This window comes from Lepisma saccharinum, chromosome 14, assembly GCF_977018435.1.
Source record: "Lepisma saccharinum chromosome 14, izLepSacc3.1, whole genome shotgun sequence".
Classification (NCBI taxonomy): domain Eukaryota; kingdom Metazoa; phylum Arthropoda; class Insecta; order Zygentoma; family Lepismatidae; genus Lepisma; species Lepisma saccharinum.
The window spans coordinates 62,832,999-62,853,459 of record NC_139242.1 but is presented as its reverse complement, the minus strand read 5'-3'; the positions used below and the strand labels follow the sequence as shown (position 1 = coordinate 62,853,459).

At 37.9% G+C, this 20,461-nt stretch overlaps 2 protein-coding genes across 2 annotated transcripts in view; one reads left to right on the top strand and one right to left on the bottom strand.

Annotated features, from left to right (window-relative positions):
• Window positions 1-16,734, top strand: part of LOC145998950 (aurora kinase C-like) — a 69,035-nt gene extending 52,301 nt beyond the window's left edge. Inside the window, exon 8 of the mRNA XM_083135779.1 lies at window positions 16,436-16,734. Coding sequence (XP_082991905.1) covers window positions 16,436-16,603 — 168 coding nt within the window. The 3' untranslated portion in view covers window positions 16,604-16,734. The remainder of the gene's footprint in view (window positions 1-16,435) is intronic.
• A 3,230-nt stretch (window positions 16,735-19,964) lies between these two features.
• LOC145998570 (uncharacterized protein F13E9.13, mitochondrial) overlaps window positions 19,965-20,461 on the bottom strand; it is a 36,063-nt gene continuing 35,566 nt past the window's right edge. Inside the window, exon 7 of the mRNA XM_083134999.1 lies at window positions 19,965-20,429. Coding sequence (XP_082991125.1) covers window positions 20,354-20,429 — 76 coding nt within the window. The 3' untranslated portion in view covers window positions 19,965-20,353. The remainder of the gene's footprint in view (window positions 20,430-20,461) is intronic.

Below are 20,461 nucleotides of genomic sequence, written 5' to 3'. Positions count from 1 at the left end.
TTGTAAAAATTGTGGTTGCCAGCATTTTCCTCCCCAGCTATTACCAATAGCCTATCTACAAGTTTCCTGACATCATCAACCCACACAAATTCTTTAGGCAGGGTGTTGTATTGTTTGATTCCACTGCCAGTCTTGATCTGTGACCATATGGGCTTGATTAAATTATTGTATTTTGCCCCACTGCTAGACTTGACTCTTTTTTGTGTGGGATCATTGTTCTGGTATAGAGCATCTGATTTTATTAATATTTCTTTGTAATCCTCATAATCTTGATCTGTATAGCTGCCAGGCCTTTTCCTAGTCATCAATTCCCACAATCCAGGTGTTCCGGAGTACTTAACAAAAGCACCTTTTTCTCCGAGACGAGATTCTGAATATACAATTATATCATCTCCCATAAACGTTACTCTGAAATTGCCAATTCTATGAATAATGCTACCATCAAGCTCTGTGTCGGCATATAAGCCAAACACCTCATCTTTATTGTCTTTAGGTGTGGTTAAATATTTTTGAGCAAGAAGACCCAATTCAATAGGATCCTGACTAGCCTCAATTCTTCTAGGAGCAATAGGACTAGGTGTATGAATACTGGAAAGTGGGGTGAATGGATAATCTAATATGTTCCTAGCAGCTACAGGTACAAGCTCTGTGAGCAAATTTTGATTCTGCTCTGTAACAGTTTTGATATTTTTACCTAAATTATTAATAGCATCAATTACAGGCTGTTCTGTTTGTTTGTGTTTTTCATAAATTCCACGGTTCTCTGATTTCCATCCCTTAAATCTTTTTACAAGATAATCTCTTAACTTAAGATCATCAATGATTGGCCTTTTCATGTTTATTATATGTTTCAATGTCTAGAAAATTGTTGATTTTATTTCTATATTTGCCACTATTGGGTGTTCTTGTCATATCAATTGTGACAAACCCATAACTGTCCTGGTTCCAGCACTTGCTGCAAAACTTGGAAAAATCATTGTAGCTCAGGTCCCCACCTACATATTCATCATGTATGTGTTTGAGGTTGGTATGATCCTGATGAAACACACATATAAAATTGCTGTTGTCTCGGATCAGTTGCTTCGGTATTTTAGAAAAAGTCTGTGCCAGGTAGAAGCAATCTATGTTTTTGTGCCGGCCCTGTGTAAAGAAATTCCTAACCTTGTTTTGATTATCCAATATAATATCATCAAACACAACAACAGAATTATCGAGACATTCATGAAGTGGCTTAACATCTGGTTCAAAAGTAGCTATATCCAATCCATCATATAGCTTCATCAGTTGCTGATATTTTAATTGTTCCAAGCTCTTAGAGAAGATATACAAGTGCCTGTTTTTCCAGTCTAACCAGTTGGGTGCCAATAAAAAATTATCAACCATTAGTGTAGTTTTACCACAAGCAGATGGCCCAACAATAAGACATCTAATATTATCAGGTAGCAATTTGCCATTTCTCTTATTCTGCTGTTCAGGTTCTGGCAGCCTTTTTATAACATCCCAGGTGCTCATATTATTATTTTGTCTGCATCGATCCAGCTGTTTTCCGGATGACCCAGCCATTTGACAAGTAACTTGTTGCCTTTTCTGCGGATAATTTTTTCTATGAGATATGTGTCAGGCTGTTTAGTTTTGCTGAGCTCTTGTTCATAGAACCTGCCTTTGAGAATTTCTCCTCGGTGATCCTTTATTATATATGTGTTAAGGGTCCCGGGTTTAACTTGAACCACTGTAAATAATTCAGTGCTCCAGTTTCTTGTAAAGCCTCTCTTGAATAAGTGCTTATATTTGCTGATTCTTACTTGATCCCCTACCCTGTATCTGGCCTTTCTTGTTGTTGGCTGGTATCTAGGATAATATACAGTGCTGATCAATTTTTGCTCATCAGATGAAGTTACTTCAGAGGGTTTCATGTTGATTGTGGAATGGACCGAGTTGTTATATTTATGTAGAAGTTCTGGAAGAATATTAATCCATTTATAATTACCTTGAAGTGTGAATTGTTTATACATAAGATTTTTTAAGGTTCTGTTGAATCTCTCTACAATTGAGGCTTTGAGATCACTGTAACTCGAATAATGTTTGATTGCCTGGCTTTTAATAAATTGTTGAAACACTGAATTATAAAATTCTTTGCCATTATCTGTTTGCAAATAGCGCGGTGATCTTCCACTCTGATTGATGATTGTTCTGATGGCTTCTGTAACACATGCTCCAGTCTTGGATTTGCCTGGGCTGTGCCACTCAAATCCAAGACTGGAGCATGTGTTACAGAAGCCATCAGAACAATCATCAATCAGAGTGGAAGATCACCGCGCTATTTGCAAACAGATAATGGCAAAGAATTTTATAATTCAGTGTTTCAACAATTTATTAAAAGCCAGGCAATCAAACATTATTCGAGTTACAGTGATCTCAAAGCCTCAATTGTAGAGAGATTCAACAGAACCTTAAAAAATCTTATGTATAAACAATTCACACTTCAAGGTAATTATAAATGGATTAATATTCTTCCAGAACTTCTACATAAATATAACAACTCGGTCCATTCCACAATCAACATGAAACCCTCTGAAGTAACTTCATCTGATGAGCAAAAATTGATCAGCACTGTATATTATCCTAGATACCAGCCAACAACAAGAAAGGCCAGATACAGGGTAGGGGATCAAGTAAGAATCAGCAAATATAAGCACTTATTCAAGAGAGGCTTTACAAGAAACTGGAGCACTGAATTATTTACAGTGGTTCAAGTTAAACCCGGGACCCTTAACACATATATAATAAAGGATCACCGAGGAGAAATTCTCAAAGGCAGGTTCTATGAACAAGAGCTCAGCAAAACTAAACAGCCTGACACATATCTCATAGAAAAAATTATCCGCAGAAAAGGCAACAAGTTACTTGTCAAATGGCTGGGTCATCCGGAAAACAGCTGGATCGATGCAGACAAAATAATAATATGAGCACCTGGGATGTTATAAAAAGGCTGCCAGAACCTGAACAGCAGAATAAGAGAAATGGCAAATTGCTACCTGATAATATTAGATGTCTTATTGTTGGGCCATCTGCTTGTGGTAAAACTACACTAATGGTTGATAATTTTTTATTGGCACCCAACTGGTTAGACTGGAAAAACAGGCACTTGTATATCTTCTCTAAGAGCTTGGAACAATTAAAATATCAGCAACTGATGAAGCTATATGATGGATTGGATATAGCTACTTTTGAACCAGATGTTAAGCCACTTCATGAATGTCTCGATAATTCTGTTGTTGTGTTTGATGATATTATATTGGATAATCAAAACAAGGTTAGGAATTTCTTTACACAGGGCCGGCACAAAAACATAGATTGCTTCTACCTGGCACAGACTTTTTCTAAAATACCGAAGCAACTGATCCGAGACAACAGCAATTTTATATGTGTGTTTCATCAGGATCATACCAACCTCAAACACATACATGATGAATATGTAGGTGGGGACCTGAGCTACAATGATTTTTCCAAGTTTTGCAGCAAGTGCTGGAACCAGGACAGTTATGGGTTTGTCACAATTGATATGACAAGAACACCCAATAGTGGCAAATATAGAAATAAAATCAACAATTTTCTAGACATTGAAACATATAATAAACATGAAAAGGCCAATCATTGATGATCTTAAGTTAAGAGATTATCTTGTAAAAAGATTTAAGGGATGGAAATCAGAGAACCGTGGAATTTATGAAAAACACAAACAAACAGAACAGCCTGTAATTGATGCTATTAATAATTTAGGTAAAAATATCAAAACTGTTACAGAGCAGAATCAAAATTTGCTCACAGAGCTTGTACCTGTAGCTGCTAGGAACATATTAGATTATCCATTCACCCCACTTTCCAGTATTCATACACCTAGTCCTATTGCTCCTAGAAGAATTGAGGCTAGTCAGGATCCTATTGAATTGGGTCTTCTTGCTCAAAAATATTTAACCACACCTAAAGACAATAAAGATGAGGTGTTTGGCTTATATGCCGACACAGAGCTTGATGGTAGCATTATTCATAGAATTGGCAATTTCAGAGTAACGTTTATGGGAGATGATATAATTGTATATTCAGAATCTCGTCTCGGAGAAAAAGGTGCTTTTGTTAAGTACTCCGGAACACCTGGATTGTGGGAATTGATGACTAGGAAAAGGCCTGGCAGCTATACAGATCAAGATTATGAGGATTACAAAGAAATATTAATAAAATCAGATGCTCTATACCAGAACAATGATCCCACACAAAAAAGAGTCAAGTCTAGCAGTGGGGCAAAATACAATAATTTAATCAAGCCCATATGGTCACAGATCAAGACTGGCAGTGGAATCAAACAATACAACACCCTGCCTAAAGAATTTGTGTGGGTTGATGATGTCAGGAAACTTGTAGATAGGCTATTGGTAATAGCTGGGGAGGAAAATGCTGGCAACCACAATTTTTACAATGAAAAGGTTGGAATTATGGACATGATAAGCACAAAATTGTCTAATTTTATAGTGAATGACACTAAGGGGATTGGATATCTTATAAAAATTATTAATACTCTACGACCTAAATTTTGGAATATTTCTGAGGGTCGGGGCCTTGTTAATGACATTATAAACAAGCTGCCATTTGAACTGCACATTCCAGGCTATCAGTATTGTGGTCCAGGCACAAAATTGGACCATAGATTAAACAGAGGTGATCCTGGTGTTAATCCCCTAGATGCTGCTTGTAGAGACCATGACATAGCATACAACACACATTCTGATCTTGACAAGAGACATGTTGCAGACAAGAAATTAGAAGAGGCTGCATTTGGCAGATTTGTAAGCAAAGATGCTTCTTTAAGTGAAAAAATAGCAGCATTGGGAACTACCATAGCTATGAGCACCAAACAAAAACTGGGGTGGGGGTTGTGAATATGTATATAATAAACCTACAATGAAGGCCAAGGGTGTTATGTATCAGATACCTTATGCAGGTCTCAAATCTCTTAAAACTATTGACAGTCTTTTGACCAAAAAGCAGCGCAAGAAAAAAAATTATTGTCTTGCAAAGGGGCATGGTATGAAATTGTTGCTTAGTACCCCCCAATTAAAAAAATTACAGCAATCTAGAAAAAAATCACATGTGGGTGGTTTCATATTTACTATCCCGGCCATCTTAGCTGCTCTCGGGGCTGTGGGGAGCTTGGCTGGGGGTTCAGCCGCCATAGCAAAAACAGTAATAGATGCCAAGAAGAATAGGGCAGAATTAGATGAGCAGAGGCGCCATAACCTGGCAATGGAGAAACAAGGCAAAGGTATTAAGAGAGCCATGAATAAGTTTAAAAAAAACAAGAGCCGCTTACAAACCAAGATATTGAAGCTTTAATCAAGCCACTGGGCATCAAACATTTTAGAGGTGTGTACATGTCTGATTCTTTGCCAGAACAACCACTCAACAAAGAGTGTGGCATTGTTAATTTGGATGAGTACAAAAATCAGGGCACTCACTGGATCTGTTATCTTAAATATTTAAACAATAAGGCATTTGTGTTTGATTCATTTGGAGGTGTTCCACCTGAAAATTTAATAAAATATCTAAATTCAGCTAATCTTTATTACAATAATGCCCGTGTTCAAAACTTCAGAGATGTTAATTGCGGACATTTGTGTTTATCAGTTCTTAGATATATGTCTCAAATAAATAAACCATCAATTGAAGATTTTCAAAAAGCCTTGTGGTATTTAAAACATCATGGGGGTATTCCATCTCACCAGCCAAAATTCAATATTGAAACTCAAATTGCATGATGACATAGTGTATCCCAAAACAATAGCTCTCAGGGCATTTTATGGCATGTACCTAATCCCCAATATTACACACCACAACAACACAATTGCAGTTGGGGATGAAAAAATTGTCATTACTCCAGGGCAGTATAATCTGTCCACTCTAAATGCTCAATTACCCAGAGGTGTAGTGTTAAGTCAAAATTCTGTCACTCACAGAGTAGAAATTGTATCTGCCACAGAAACAGTGGATCTGGGTACCATAGGAGAACTCTTAGGATTTGAGAACAACACAAAACTTGAACCAGGCATCAAACACACTGCTATGAATATACCCAAATTCTTAGCCATAGAGACTCTGAATATTCACTGTAATGTGGCTGAGGGTATGATCACCAAATCAAATGGCATAGGCTCTCACAAACAAACAGGCATCATTGCAACATTCAAACCTAATTCTGAATTTATGGAGCCCATCATCTACAATCCATCCCCAACATTATATTTTCCTGTGTGTCATAATAGAATAGATTACATTGAATTGATGGTCACTAATGAAAAAGAAGAATTAGTTGATTTTGCTGGAGCCACAACAACTGCTATCATAGAGATTAACATTTAAATAAAAATACATACAATGGAAAATATTGAGAGTTATGAGCTACAATCATTCCCTCCAAACAGGAGGACATTTGCAAATTTAAATCAACCCAACACAGAGATTGAGGTTGATCTTGATGTAGGGGATGGATTTATACACCCTCACAGAGCAGATTTATACATCAAATTTGATGTTGTAAAGCTCGATGGAACAGATTATCCGGCAAATTCAAATATAAGACTTGTAGACAATTTTGTGCCGCATCTATTCTCTGAAATTGAGATCAGAAAACATGGCGTTGTTATAAACAGAATAGATTATCCCGGCATTACCTCCACCGCTTTGGCTACATTAAAATTATCCAAAACCGAGGCTTCATACTACAAAATAGGCGGATTTGAAGCTGGTGATAAGATATTATCTAAGAACCACACAGTGCTGTTCCCGATGCGCCTGTTGCCTGGATTCTTCTCTGATTACAAAGAAATTATGTGGAAGGGTGGGTTAAGAATTACATTTAGAAGAGCTGCAAATGATAATAATGCTTTGATGAGGTACAGTGCAATAAACCCTACAGGAGAAGCTCTGCCTAATACCCTACCAGATGCAGGCAAATGCATTATTCAGACTATGGAGTTAAGAATCCCTGTTGTTGAGTATGAAGCCAGTTATGCTCTTAAATACAAAGCAGATATAATAAAAAATCCACAGGTTCCTCTGCAATTTTATACATATCAATGTGTACAGAAGCCCGCAACTGGTACATATTATGAGTTTGATGCTACAAATTCATTCTCCAGTATTCAATATGACATGCCTGATTTTGTAGTGATACTGTTTCAGACTGGAAGACACAATAATCAGGAAAAAAATTCAAGTAAATTTGATAACTGCAACATCAAGAACATATATCTTAAAAATGGCAGAAATGAGGTCTTTCCTAGAGAGAATTACAATTTAGACATGTCCAAGGATGATTTCCTCAAATTATATGAGGCTTTTACGGCTTTCAAAAGGGTCACTACTGGCAACACTGAGATGTACTACACACCAGATGAATTCAAGGCACAGAGACCCATGTTTGTAATTAACACTTCAAAAAGAAAACAAGTTGTAGTGAATGACAGAACAAACATTAAAATTATCTGTGAATTCCATGAGGTTTTACCTGATGACACCATATGTAGTGTTATTCTCATAGGGGAAAAATCATATGTTTATGATGTGAGAAATGAGAGAGTCACGGAGCAATTCTAGAGGGTCTCTGCATATTGCATTGTTTTAATATTGGATTGAGGCTGGGGTCCAATTAAACTTAAATTGGAAGTAAATATGTGTGTGTATGTGTGTATGTGTGTGTGTCTTGGCCTAGTTTTAGGTGTGGCCAAAAAAATATCAAGAAGAGCATATTTTTGACAAGTTTATGGACAACAATCTCACAGAAGTGCCTTTTTGTAAGTATAGGCACATCAATCTGAGGGGCTCTTCTTTTCTCATGGAATCCATGAGGGCTTTTTTACAAAATTCTTGGATTAGAGGGGGTTCCACACTAGAGCAAAAAGCTCATATGGACATGTTGAGCCTGTTTTAAGTGTAGACAATTCTGCTGGAGGAGAGCTCTTCCTTTTGTGAGTTTATAATAGCACAAGACCCACTACTCAGCGGCGTATGAGTGTATACATGCAGTCCTATAAAACACGTACTTAGTGCATAGCGACTGTCGTCTGTCGACTGCTTGGTAAGTATAAGAACAATTATGAGCATCGGGAGGAGAGGATCGAACCGAACCGATCCATGGACCCCCTGGAATTTGCATAGTTTATTTCAAGATACAAAACATTTTTACTATTAATAAGAGAAATAACAAAACAGTTTTATTATTAATAAGAGAAATAAAGTTCAGTTAGTATTCGAACAGAATAACAAAAATAAAAGTTTCATTAGATCGAAAGAAATAGTGTACATTAAAGAAACCATTTTATATATATATATATATATATATATATATATATATATATATATATATATATATATATATATATATATATCATAATCTACCATTTAATCGAAATAATAAATGGTTCCACAGTTTTGAAAATTCCATTTTTTAAAATAAAATGTCCAGCTGTCTCACTTTGAAAGCTTTTATTGAACAACAAATATAAAAGATATTAACAAAAAAGAATAACTACACATGTCGTGTACTTTAACTGTATTAAATGTAAAATATACAATGTAAAACAGCTATGCTGTTCATCTGGTGGATCGAGAACGAAAGTCTCCTCACGGATATAATACCAGCAATAATAATAATAATAATATTGAAAATTATGATAATAATAATGGAATTAAATTATATAAGTTTTATGGTATTTTGATTAACATTGTATAATAACATTTATTATTATTATTGTTATTATTTATATTATTGAAATTTGATCAATGGTCTGATCCCTCCCAAAAAAATTTGTTGAACCCAACCCATGTCTACGGCCATACCGTAGAAGGAAATAAATTCCGCCACCAAACTGATTTGCCGGAACAGAGTTCCGTTGTATTCCGGGTCTGCTGCATATCTACTTATTTAATGAACTATTCACATTTCCATAATGTGTAAATATTTATTCAATTTGTTCAAGTTTTCAACGGGTGGCGACAGCCCCCACCTTGGCATGTATATTTACGTATGTATGTGTGTATGGGAGGAAGGGGTCATCCCCAAAGAATGAACATTTGCAAGCTGAAAGAGAAATTCCCCTTTTAACCTCCCCCCAAACAGGTATCACTCAGGCACGGACACACGCACAGATTTACAAAGATAACGTATCACCAAATAATGAACAAATAATGCATCCCTGCTACTGTTTCTGGCACCTAGAAATGTGTGTGACTCATTCTTTTAGATGTCCCTGGTTGATGTGATGTGGGAGGAGATTTTCTTGATCTTAGCATAAACAGTAGTTTCCAATAACTGGATGTTCTTGACCCATCCAACTAGAGCCCACAGGTCATATAGCACAGATTAGACACACACACACTCACACAAAAAGAGGCAAAGTTGAAATGAATGATTGCATGGAAATTACTGCCAATACGTATATGCATATATACACTAACACCTGTAATAGAACTCTAAAACGTTGCCAGAGTATCCCAAATCAAGATATATATATATATATATATATATATATATATATATATATATATATGAATGAAACCGTTGAAAGCATATGAATTTTCCTCAAGGTAAAAACGCAAATATGCAAAAATCAACCCACTAGTAATGACGTGAGAGTGGAGGGTGGTGGAGGGTGAGAGCGGTGGAGGGCGAGAGCGATCTCGGAGGGTGAGGGCGGTGGAGGGCGAGAGCGATCTCGGAGGGTGAGGGCGGTGGAGGGCGAGAGCGATCTCGGAGGGTGAGGGCGGTGGAGGGCGAGGCCGACTGCGATCTCGGAGGGTGAGGGCGGTGGAGGGCGAGGCCGACTGCGATCTCGGAGGGTGAGGGCGGTGGAGGGCGAGGCCGACTGCGATCTCGGAGGGTGAGGGCGGTGGAGGGCGAGGCCGACTGCGATCTCGGAGGGTGAGGGCGGTGGAGGGCGAGGCCGACTGCGATCTCGGAGGGTGAGGGCGGTGGAGGGCGAGGCCGACTGCGATCTCGGAGGGTGAGGGCGGTGGAGGGCGAGGCCGACTGCGATCTCGGAGGGTGAGGGCGGTTGGAGGGCGAGAGCGATCTCGGAGGGTGAGGGCGGTGGAGGGCGAGGCCGAGAGCGATCTCGGAGGGTGAGGGCGGTGGAGGGCGAGGCCGACTGCGATCTCGGAGGGTGAGGGCGGTTGGAGGGCGAGGGCGAGAGCGATCTCGGAGGGTGAGGGCGGTGGAGGGCGAGGGCGAGAGCGATCTCGGAGGGTGAGGGCGGTGGAGGGCGAGGGCGAGAGCGATCTCGGAGGGTGAGGGCGGTGGAGGGCGAGGGCGACTGCGATCTCGGAGGGTGAGGGTGGTTGGAGGGCGAGGGCGAGAGCGATCTCGGAGGGTGAGGGCGGTGGAGGGCGAGGGCGACTGCGATCTCGGAGGGTGAGGGCGGTGGAGGGCGAGGCCGACTGCGATCTCGGAGGGTGAGGGCAGTGGAGGGCGAGGGCGAGAGCGATCTCGGAGGGTGAGGGCGGTGGAGGGCGAGGGCGAGAGCGATCTCGGAGGGCGAGGGCGATCTCGGAGGGTGAGGGTGGTGGAGGGCGAGGGCGACTGCGATCTCGGAGGGTGAGGGCGGTGGAGGGCGAGGGCGAGAGCGATCTCGGAGGGTGAGGGTGAGGGGAGGTTGACTCAAAATGAACACCTCTGGTGCAGAGTAACATTGGTGCACTTGAGGGAGGGAAGGGCAGAAGTCAAGTGCTATTGGATATCACTCAAAATGGTGTAGTGGTGTCTATTTTTAGTTCAGACCCAATTGTGAGCGGTAGAGCGCTCGTGAAGGGAATGAGTGAAAAAAAAATGCATTTTTCGGCCGTTTTCCTTAAATTTTTTAAACTTTTTTCCCAAATTTTTCAACTTTTTTCTAAATTTTTCACGGTTGCCGGGAAAAGGGTCTTTACTTCGAGAGGGTCGTTATACCCGGATTCGTAGAATCGAGAGTTGACTGTACATAGTTGGTACTAGTGATGTGACTAAGCAGAAAATTTACCAATTCAGATACATTAGATTATTAAATAGAAATGGGGTGTTTTTTCAGCATAACTATTGCATGTATATATGTAATATATATGCTCAGAGACTTAACTCTAGTACAGAAGCAGTTAATGTGCATATTTGAAAAGCACATGAATTCATGTTCTTAGTACTGAAAATTTAAGGCTGGCAGATTCAAGATTTTTTGCTGAAATTTCTACATATGGCAGTTTCAACTTCAGAGAAACAAGTTTTTGAAGCACTTCTGCATTTAATCTACTATTTCTTATGTCGCATATATGTCCAGCAACAATGATTACTTTCACTATATACTGATGCAACAGGTATGTCCAAGCATTTTCTAGCCACTTTTTACAGGTTTGGGTATTCATTCTTCAATTTCCAGTACAGCAATGGATCCTAATCATGTGAAATAGTTGCTTTAACAATGTAATGTAAATACGGAGAAACTAGTACTCACTTTTATCCGCGAAGCAGCTTCGCGGATAAAAGTGAGTACTAGTTTCTCCGTATTTATATACTACCGCGTCTGTCTTTTCCCAATTATGAAGTAATGTTGTATTTCAGATTTTGTAGTAGGTGGATCTTCTGAATAGGAATCTGCAATGATTTTGTCATAAACCTGAAGATCTGATGTTGCGATTCTCTTGTTTATGTGCAAAAATATCCCTATTCACAGATTTACTCACTTCGACCTAATTTTCAATAAATCTGACAAAATTAAAATATATAGAAACTTTATAGTATGTAACAGGTTTAATATTGGCTTAAATATCAGATTTTTACTGATAATGATGTGTCAATTTTGGTCAATATTGATATATTGGTAATAAGGTCTGTCACATCCTTAGTTGGTACCAAGCAATGTTCTGAAATGGCAGTGGTTGTGAATGTATAGGTTCACATGTTAAACAATAAGCTTAACTTAGCATAAAGGAGAATTATATTAATGTTTACTAGTAAAAAGTGCCTTTATTCATACAAAATCAAAGTGCAGCCTTTGGCTTAATGTAGATCATTCATGAATTATTAGCTTTATCTATAGATGGTATTTCCTTGTATCTTTGTACCTGAGCAGATGGATATACAAGGTGTTCAAAATTTACCTGCCAGATTTAAACAGAACTCCCCACTGAGCGTACAGAATTTAAGGAAAACTTAAAAAACATGTATTCATTGATTATTGGAATTTATCTCTTTATGCTTGTGAATGAACACAATTAGCACTTTTTGGGGGTAGTCTTGAAAACCTATTCTGCAACTTCTCCATCCACCATGGTAGAGCATTGAATCGGTTTGCATGTAAATACTCAGGAGAGAACCATTTCTATCATACTGAATACTTTTTTATTCAATCAATCAAATGATATTATTCTTGGTAGATATACTTTGGGGCACGATCAAGGTTCCCACTGACGTGGAAATACCAGAAAATTCAGGGAAATTAAAATTTGATGGTTCACTCTATATATAATGCGTGTCTTGTAACTAGAGCCAGTGATTCATATAAGTAGGGTGACCAGACGTCCTCCTTTTTAGGTGTCTGTCCGGCATGCGGGTGGAATTTTAGAAATCTGTAAATGTCCTCACTTTTTGGAAAGAGAATGGCATCGACCATATCAAATGTGCTGCATAGAGATTGCTTCCACACATAACGATCATCATATCACTTGGGGTTCGTTAAGTATTCAAACAATGCTCACCTAGCATCTGGGAGCTGAACATGAACACTTTCCCGAATGAGTCATTAGTAGGGAGCGGATTTATAGGCACTAAAAACCTCTGAAATAGGCACTTAAAGAGACACTATATACTAAAAATACACAAAAATAGGCACCCTAAAATTAAAAAGACATTAAAATGGGCAATGAATGAATTTCAATTTCTTCTTACAATATACAGTTATACTGTATTAGCACTTCAATTTATACATACAAGTGCGCTAACGATTAACAAACTATTAATACTCTTTTGATCGAAATTCTCATTTATGGGGAATCCTCAGTTAAAGTAATTCTCACAAAAAGAGTTTGTGCTAACAACTGCGGCTTTGAACAAATGATGAAAAAACAATTTCATCATTGTGACAAAAAAAATGTAAACAGTGTTCCAATCGAGACCCTCAAATCTGGGGAATACCAGATAACATCAACAAAGCCTTCTTCAATGTAGGGAAAGCCAAAGGCACGTAATAAAAACCTGAAGTATGCAGGCACGATTAAGCGAAATAGGCATTTATAGGCACTATAGAAATGCGTTTTCAGGCTAGAAACACCATGAAACTAACTTTAAACATTAAAGCCTGTATTTTGCTACAAAGAAATAAAATGGGCAAAATTCCACACCCTAGTCATTAATATTATTCTAACTTGTTGCTTCGCCCTTTGAGGATGCAGGAACGCACATAGTCTGTAAAAGGAAAGTACTCCCCTGTGCTTTGCACCATGCCATGAAAGCGTATAGGGGATGTGGAGTTGGGCCCCACACTTCCTTGATCGTGGTCGAAGGTAGGGTGATGTGATCAGCACCAAGCCCCTGGCTGCCTTTTATTCCAAGAGTTTCCTCCAGGTATCCACTTTATATGACGCTGGGTGAGCATTGCAGCTGCTCGAACAGGTAGAAAATATCCCGGATCTCCCCTGCCGGGGATTGAACCTCTCTCACATTGTAGTCAGACACCCTAATGACTGAGTCTGTGCAGTTCCTTTTTCGATTGATTGATTTGGTTTATTTTACTTCGCTTTTCTTCCATTTTTGGCTAATTGCGAAGATTTGATAATTTTGATGAAGGGACAGTCACAAAGAACACCCATACCAGGCCCGGGATTAGATTCCGGGACCCCTGGCATTGTGATGCGGTGTACTAACCACTCTGCCACGGAGATCGGGCAGTTCCTTTTCGAGTTACAGTAAACCTTCGTTAACACGAATCCCAAGGGACCGAAAAATTTAGACTTCGTGTTAAAAAAATTTGTGCTAACCGGGGACTCTTAGTGTATTGTTGCAATACAGTTCTTTCTACACATTAACCATTTACAATACGTATTACGTATTTAAGTATTGTAGATAATGTAGATTTGCTAATTCCATACTGCTCAGCAATTGTAGTTTTGTTCAATGCACCACGGTCTACTTCCTCTAGGATTCTCAGTTTTGTTTGCAGATCTATACCTGTCTGCTTTCTCTTGGCCATGACTCCCATCTTACTTCTTGCAACTTGATGTTACTCGTACTGGCTACATTTAAAAAAATAGAAAAACACATCTGAACACACAAATGAATTTGTTGGTTAAATACATATAAGCTCATTGTTGCCGCGATGATCGCGATTGTCGAGCAATTGCACCCATGTTTTAATCTTGATGTTACTTGTACTGGCTATGTTTTAAAGAATAGAAAAATACATTTGAACACATTGTTGATCTGAATCTGTTGGTTACAATACTGTATAAGTTGATTGTTGACAAGATGATAGAGATTGTTGAGCAATTTCTTACATACCTAGCAGATGAACGACAGAGGGACAGAAAATAAATATGAAAAACTTTGAAAGTTCGTGTTAAATGAGGTCTAATGACGCAACGGACTAAAAAACAGTTCATAATTCGTGGTAACCGAAATTTGCGTTAACCGATAAAACTTTCTATAAAATATAATACATCCCTGCCGGGACCAACATTTTGTTCATGTTAACAGAGTGTTCGTCTTAAGCGAGTTTGTGTTAACGAGGGTTTACTGTATACATAGGCGATACAGAAACGCGTAGTGGGAATTTTGATTATTAAGTAATATTTACTTTCATGAAATAACGAAGCGAAAGTGTAAATTCAACAATGATCTTGCAAGAAAATATCCAGCATTTAAAAGGATGGAAGAAACTAATATGAGGTAAGTGTAACGTGGCTGTCACTTTCCCCTGCTGTTGAAAGAGTGCTAGAAATGTTCCTGGCATTAAGATCATATTTCTTGAAACAATCTAAACTACCTAAAATTTTAGTTCTGTTTTTGGAAATAAGTTTAAATAAATCTTACTTGTTACATTTGCATTCACTTGTGCTGATATTTCATTCTAATATCCAAGAATTAGAAAAGGAGTAAAATTATGTACTTCAAATTGTAGATATTCTTTGTTAAATAACAAATTAGGTGATTGCTTTGCTTAAAGGTAAGAGGAAGTTATTGAAAGATATCACCTGAAAAGTATCTGTGAACAAAGTGTTGGTAAGATTTTTAAATATTGCTTAAATTGTGAGTAATGGCAAATGTGGTGCCATTTTATGCGGTGTCCTCTTTTTTATGACTTGTCCTCCTTTTTCGCCATGCTCTGTCCTCTTTTTTGAATGTGTGTGTGTGTGGTCACCCTACATATAAGCACTAAAAATACAGGGGTAGAAATCCTAATAATGGTGGAAGACCCCCTAGTGAGAGTATTGAGATAAAAATGGATTTTTTTTATTGGGGGAAACACCACTTTTATGTTCCTATATTTTACATTTTTTCCCATTATACGAGTCTTGTTCAAGTCACATCAGGACTTCGGATTTTAGTAGAATAACTGAACACACCCAGACATAGACTTTATTTGAGACATTCCAGTTTCCATTGCTTCCTTGTATGCTGCTAGGGGCACTGGTATAGGCTGTAGGCTGTGTTTGCCTCTAACTGGGTTTCAGTTTGCTCCAGTCAAATGTGATATGCCTGTCTGCTGTCAATGTTTCGCTCCTGCAGAAAGTGCATAACTGCATGCTTCTCTTTGATCCTGGTGTCAGGGCATGTAATGCATGCCTGTCTGAAACTTTGTTTGATTGTATAACTGTTGAATCTGAAGTGCATGGCCAGTCTGGTCATTTGCTAGGTAATTTGCTTCTGTGTATTTACTACACTATTGCAGCCTGTTATTCCCGAAAACCTGAATAAAGCTCGAGATTTCACTATGTAGTGTAAGCCATGTTCAAGCAGTTTAAAACATCACATGAAGGTCTGGAAATTTATTTGACGATAACTTGAAATCTTGGAAAACTTTTTTGTTTAGGCATAATGTATGGGAACCCTGTTTAATCATATATATCTTTTTCCTTCTCTTTTTTTCTACAGATAAATCTCCTGAAAATTGTTGGCTTCTATAGTCAAGCAGTTTAAAGTATTATTAATTACTAACTTGAATATATTTAACACCTGGACGTGAGGTCTTCTATTTAGATAATCATGAATTCTCATTGCAATAATTGACATAGAAATAATAAAATGTTGAATAACACTTAGTTACATTCATAAATTTTTATATTAGCAAAGTTAATAGAAGATTTACATATCAAAACTTGCAATATTTAAAATGTGTAGACTCAATACTTCTTATCCCCTCCACAGCTTTTGAAAAGAGATCCCAACGAAAGGCTGCCTCTCCACGAAGTGCTTAAACATCCATGGGTGAAAGCTGGAATGGAACATCATAAACAATCTTTGGTTGATGCTGCTCATCCTGTAGGGGGATCGTCATTGCAGGTGGAATTTGCAGGACAGTCACATTCTTCGTAATAAACTAAACTGTTGATAACTAGCCCGGTAAAGACTTTTAATTTTATTGAAAACTATGAAATTGCCATGAATCAATGTGTTTGGATGTCTGTCTTGTAGGTTTGCATTGAATTAAAAGATTTTAGACTGATAATGTTTGCATTAATTGTGATGTAATTATTTTTATTATTCTTTTAATATATTGAGTAGAAAGAAACAGTATTATTTGTGTTCAATGACAAGTTTTAAGCATAATACATGCTGATAGAACAGTTTGTTTACCGCTGGAATTGACATTTGAGTATTAAAGAAACTTTTTTTTTACCATGAGTATCGTGGATGTAACAAATTCTGAAATTATACAGTGCCTTTCACAGTTGAGTCTTCCGCAGAGCGGCGGCGGCTATTACACCAGGCAGAAAGAGCGCATCTGCTGGCAAACTGGATGCTAAATGGAACCGGTAGCTATGTAATGAAATTACACAGACTGTTAAAATTAAAATTTGCACGTACCTTGTTACAAGATATGTTGGAAATGATGTCCTCCTGCTTCCACACATTTACGGCATATTTTAAGGAAATTTTCACTAACACGTATCAGTTCCTCATCCAAAATTGCTTCAGTTACTATCCTGATATTCTCATGGAATTCTTGTAATGTATGATTTCAGGTTTAAACACTTAGCTCGGCATGGAGATGTTAGTTTCTTGTGCAAGGCACCGGGGGAATTTTTGAAAAGTGTGTTCCAATCGTGCTCAAACGTCATATAGTTTCTCCCCACAAGCACACATCGTTTCACCCTTCGCTTCTTATCACAAACTGACCCTGTTTCTCTAAATTTGCTCATAGGTTCTCAAACATTACCTCTGTGTGGAACAGGAACATTTGGGAATTCTGCAGCCTTCTTACTTTCCTACAAGAATTCATAGTGACATAAGAGTCGTACATAAAAATGTGTTGTTTTAAATTGTACGTGGCATTATTAGACAGCAGAAAAGCACCAGTAATACGTAAATTAAAACAAAACAATCTAAAACACTTGTTAACACCTTAACATTTCACAAACACGTGCAAACTGGACACCATTATCTGAATACTGAAGCACTGATGCGTCCAGTGCCAAGGTCAGCATACAGCTGTGGGTCTAAATGCCTGCTGATGCCCTCCCACCACCCAATGTGTCCACCGCTTCAGGGAAGACTTGACACTGTATATAGACATAGGGAACATTGATTGCCTTTCAAGAATGAGAATGAGCTATCTATTTATATACAATTCCTTCTATGCAGTTAGTGGTACTGCCAAAAGATTGACAGTAAACAAGAATATATCAAATTATAATTTAATATATTCTTGTGTTTACACTTAAAAAACCAAAGCTGTTGATTAATGCTAATGTCATTATTTAAAGTAGCTGTATGAATATTTATTTTTTGGATAGAAATTAAATTTGGTTATTTGTAAAATTGGGGGAAACATTTGTACTTACACCATGTTGAGGTTGGTCATGAATATTACAGATTTTGGGTAGTCATGTGCCACGTATTTTGGCATGTGTGTATATTTGATTGCAAATTCCTATTCAAAATCTGTTAATTTGAACTTGTAATAAAGTAGTAATGTTTTGAACTTCGTGTTTTGTTTTCAATGGTTTTCATTCATGTGATTGATCTGGTAAAGAGTGGAGAGGTTATTATGTTCAAAAGCACAGGCGTTTGTGCTCAGGTACTTCAAATTTCATTTTTTAATATGAATTTTTCTTAAGTGTAAGGATTAGTAATGTATAGGTTGATCCAGATTTTTTTTTTTCTGCTGAGTGGTTACACACCATGTGCTGTAAGCATACATATATACAGGATGTCATTTAAATGGCACCCACGGACCACAGAAACTTATACCGCGTTTGTTACAACCTGTCCCGGTTCCCGTGCTAGCTGATCGCTGGCTTTTCTCGGTGCTGGGGAAAGTCAAAGCCAGGCAGCCAATTAAAATACGCAACAGCGTCTACGTAAGCGCCTCTCTTCTGGCTTCCATTCGCTCCTCGCTGTCCAGCAGTCGATTTTTTCCTCGTTTCTCATTGGCACCGAAACTGTCGAGCGATCCCTAGCGCGGGAAACGGGACAGGTTCTAACAAACGCGGTATAATGAAGACACCAAAACAAACAAATTTTCTTTGTTGTGTTGTTTCTGCGGTACAAATATTTAAAAAATCCAATTTTGCCACATGTATGCTGGCAGCCCAACACAACATTTGATCACATCTTCCTGTCGTGAAATGGCACATTCCAGTGTTGCAATGAACACGCGCATTTTGTGAAAAATGACATACTATCAATCACATTATGTGTTGTAATACATAGCAAGGAATATGTGTGTCCAGTAAACAATGATATGAAACTCAGAGAAACAGTATATTCAAAAATGAAGTGGTGGAAACTGAGGAAGAAGGGAAAGAAATGAGCTCAAGCTTATTCAAGGTTAGTCGATTCACTTGTCCTTCTTATACAGGTTCTCTGCGACACTAAACAGTTGACAAAATAAAAAATGAATAAACTCAAAATTCCAAAGGTAAGGAACATATTGCTTTAATGTTCAGGTGTTACATGTGCATTGTGGTGTTGATCATCTGCTGATAACTTACATTATCGTTATAATACAACCACAGTAAAAACTTGATAATGAAGCAGCAGAATGTCATGATACAGTAGTCGGAGCGCTTCTGTTACAAACACCAGCAAAAATGTTCTCCTTCACTTTGACCTACTACTACTAGTGTATTTTCAACCATTTTCGTTCCTTGCTGCATCAAGCCCTGAACATTACATTACAGTTGTATGTTATCTATCTGGAATTTTGAGTTTTTAATTTTGTCAACTGTTTTGTGGGTCACATACAAACAGTATGAGAACAAGTGAATAGACTAATTATGGCCTGATACATGTGCATGTTCCTGTGTCCCCTTGCTAAATCAGACCTGTAAAAGCAAAGGTTTATTTAGGTTTCAGATTGATAAACATCACTTAATCAGAGTTTGAACCTGGGTCTTTCACACTCCCTACCACTCGAGACATGAAACGGTGGCAGATTAAGTACAGTCTCTTGTAGGAAGTGGACAACATTTATTTAGGTGGCTATTATTTGTTTATATAAGATTTACTACTAATTTTTGATAGCTGCCAGCGAAGGAAGAATGTTTTCCTCATTGTGCATTCAATCATCAGTGTCAATAGAGCATAATTTTACAAATTTTTCCTATATTCATTCTTCCACATTTTTTATCTTGGTTCCCTAAAAATCAGAAACTAGATTCTACTGATCGAAAATTTATTGGTGGTTTGTTTTCTAAATCATGACGAACCAGTCTGTTTAGTATTTCAAAGTTTTGAGTGAACAACTTATGAATCATTTTTTACAATCCACCCACTGTTCAGCAACAATGTGAAATTATTTCCATTCGATAAACCAGTCATATTAGTTAAATAACTAATGAAATCAAATAACTACAAATATGAGCTTAAAACCCAACCTGAGCAAATTTACTACAAACATTTCAGTTGCATAAGTCATTCATGTAAATTTGTGAGAACCTCATAATCCCAAGCAAAAATGCTTAAAATTCCATAAGAAAATGATCAATAGATCCCACTTCTGAGAGTTCACCTTAAATTTGTAGACTTGTCTTTCTGCACTTGGGGTATTCACTAGAGCTTTTATAATTTTGTGTGATCTGCACTTTTCTTCTATGACTGATGTGGATATATTTTTTCCCTTCACTGATTTCCACAGATGCCATGCAGTTTTTCAAGAAATGCCATTACTTTCCTCTCGCTCACATCATTTTCCCACCTAGAAAGGATGCAAATGAAAATAATTAATAG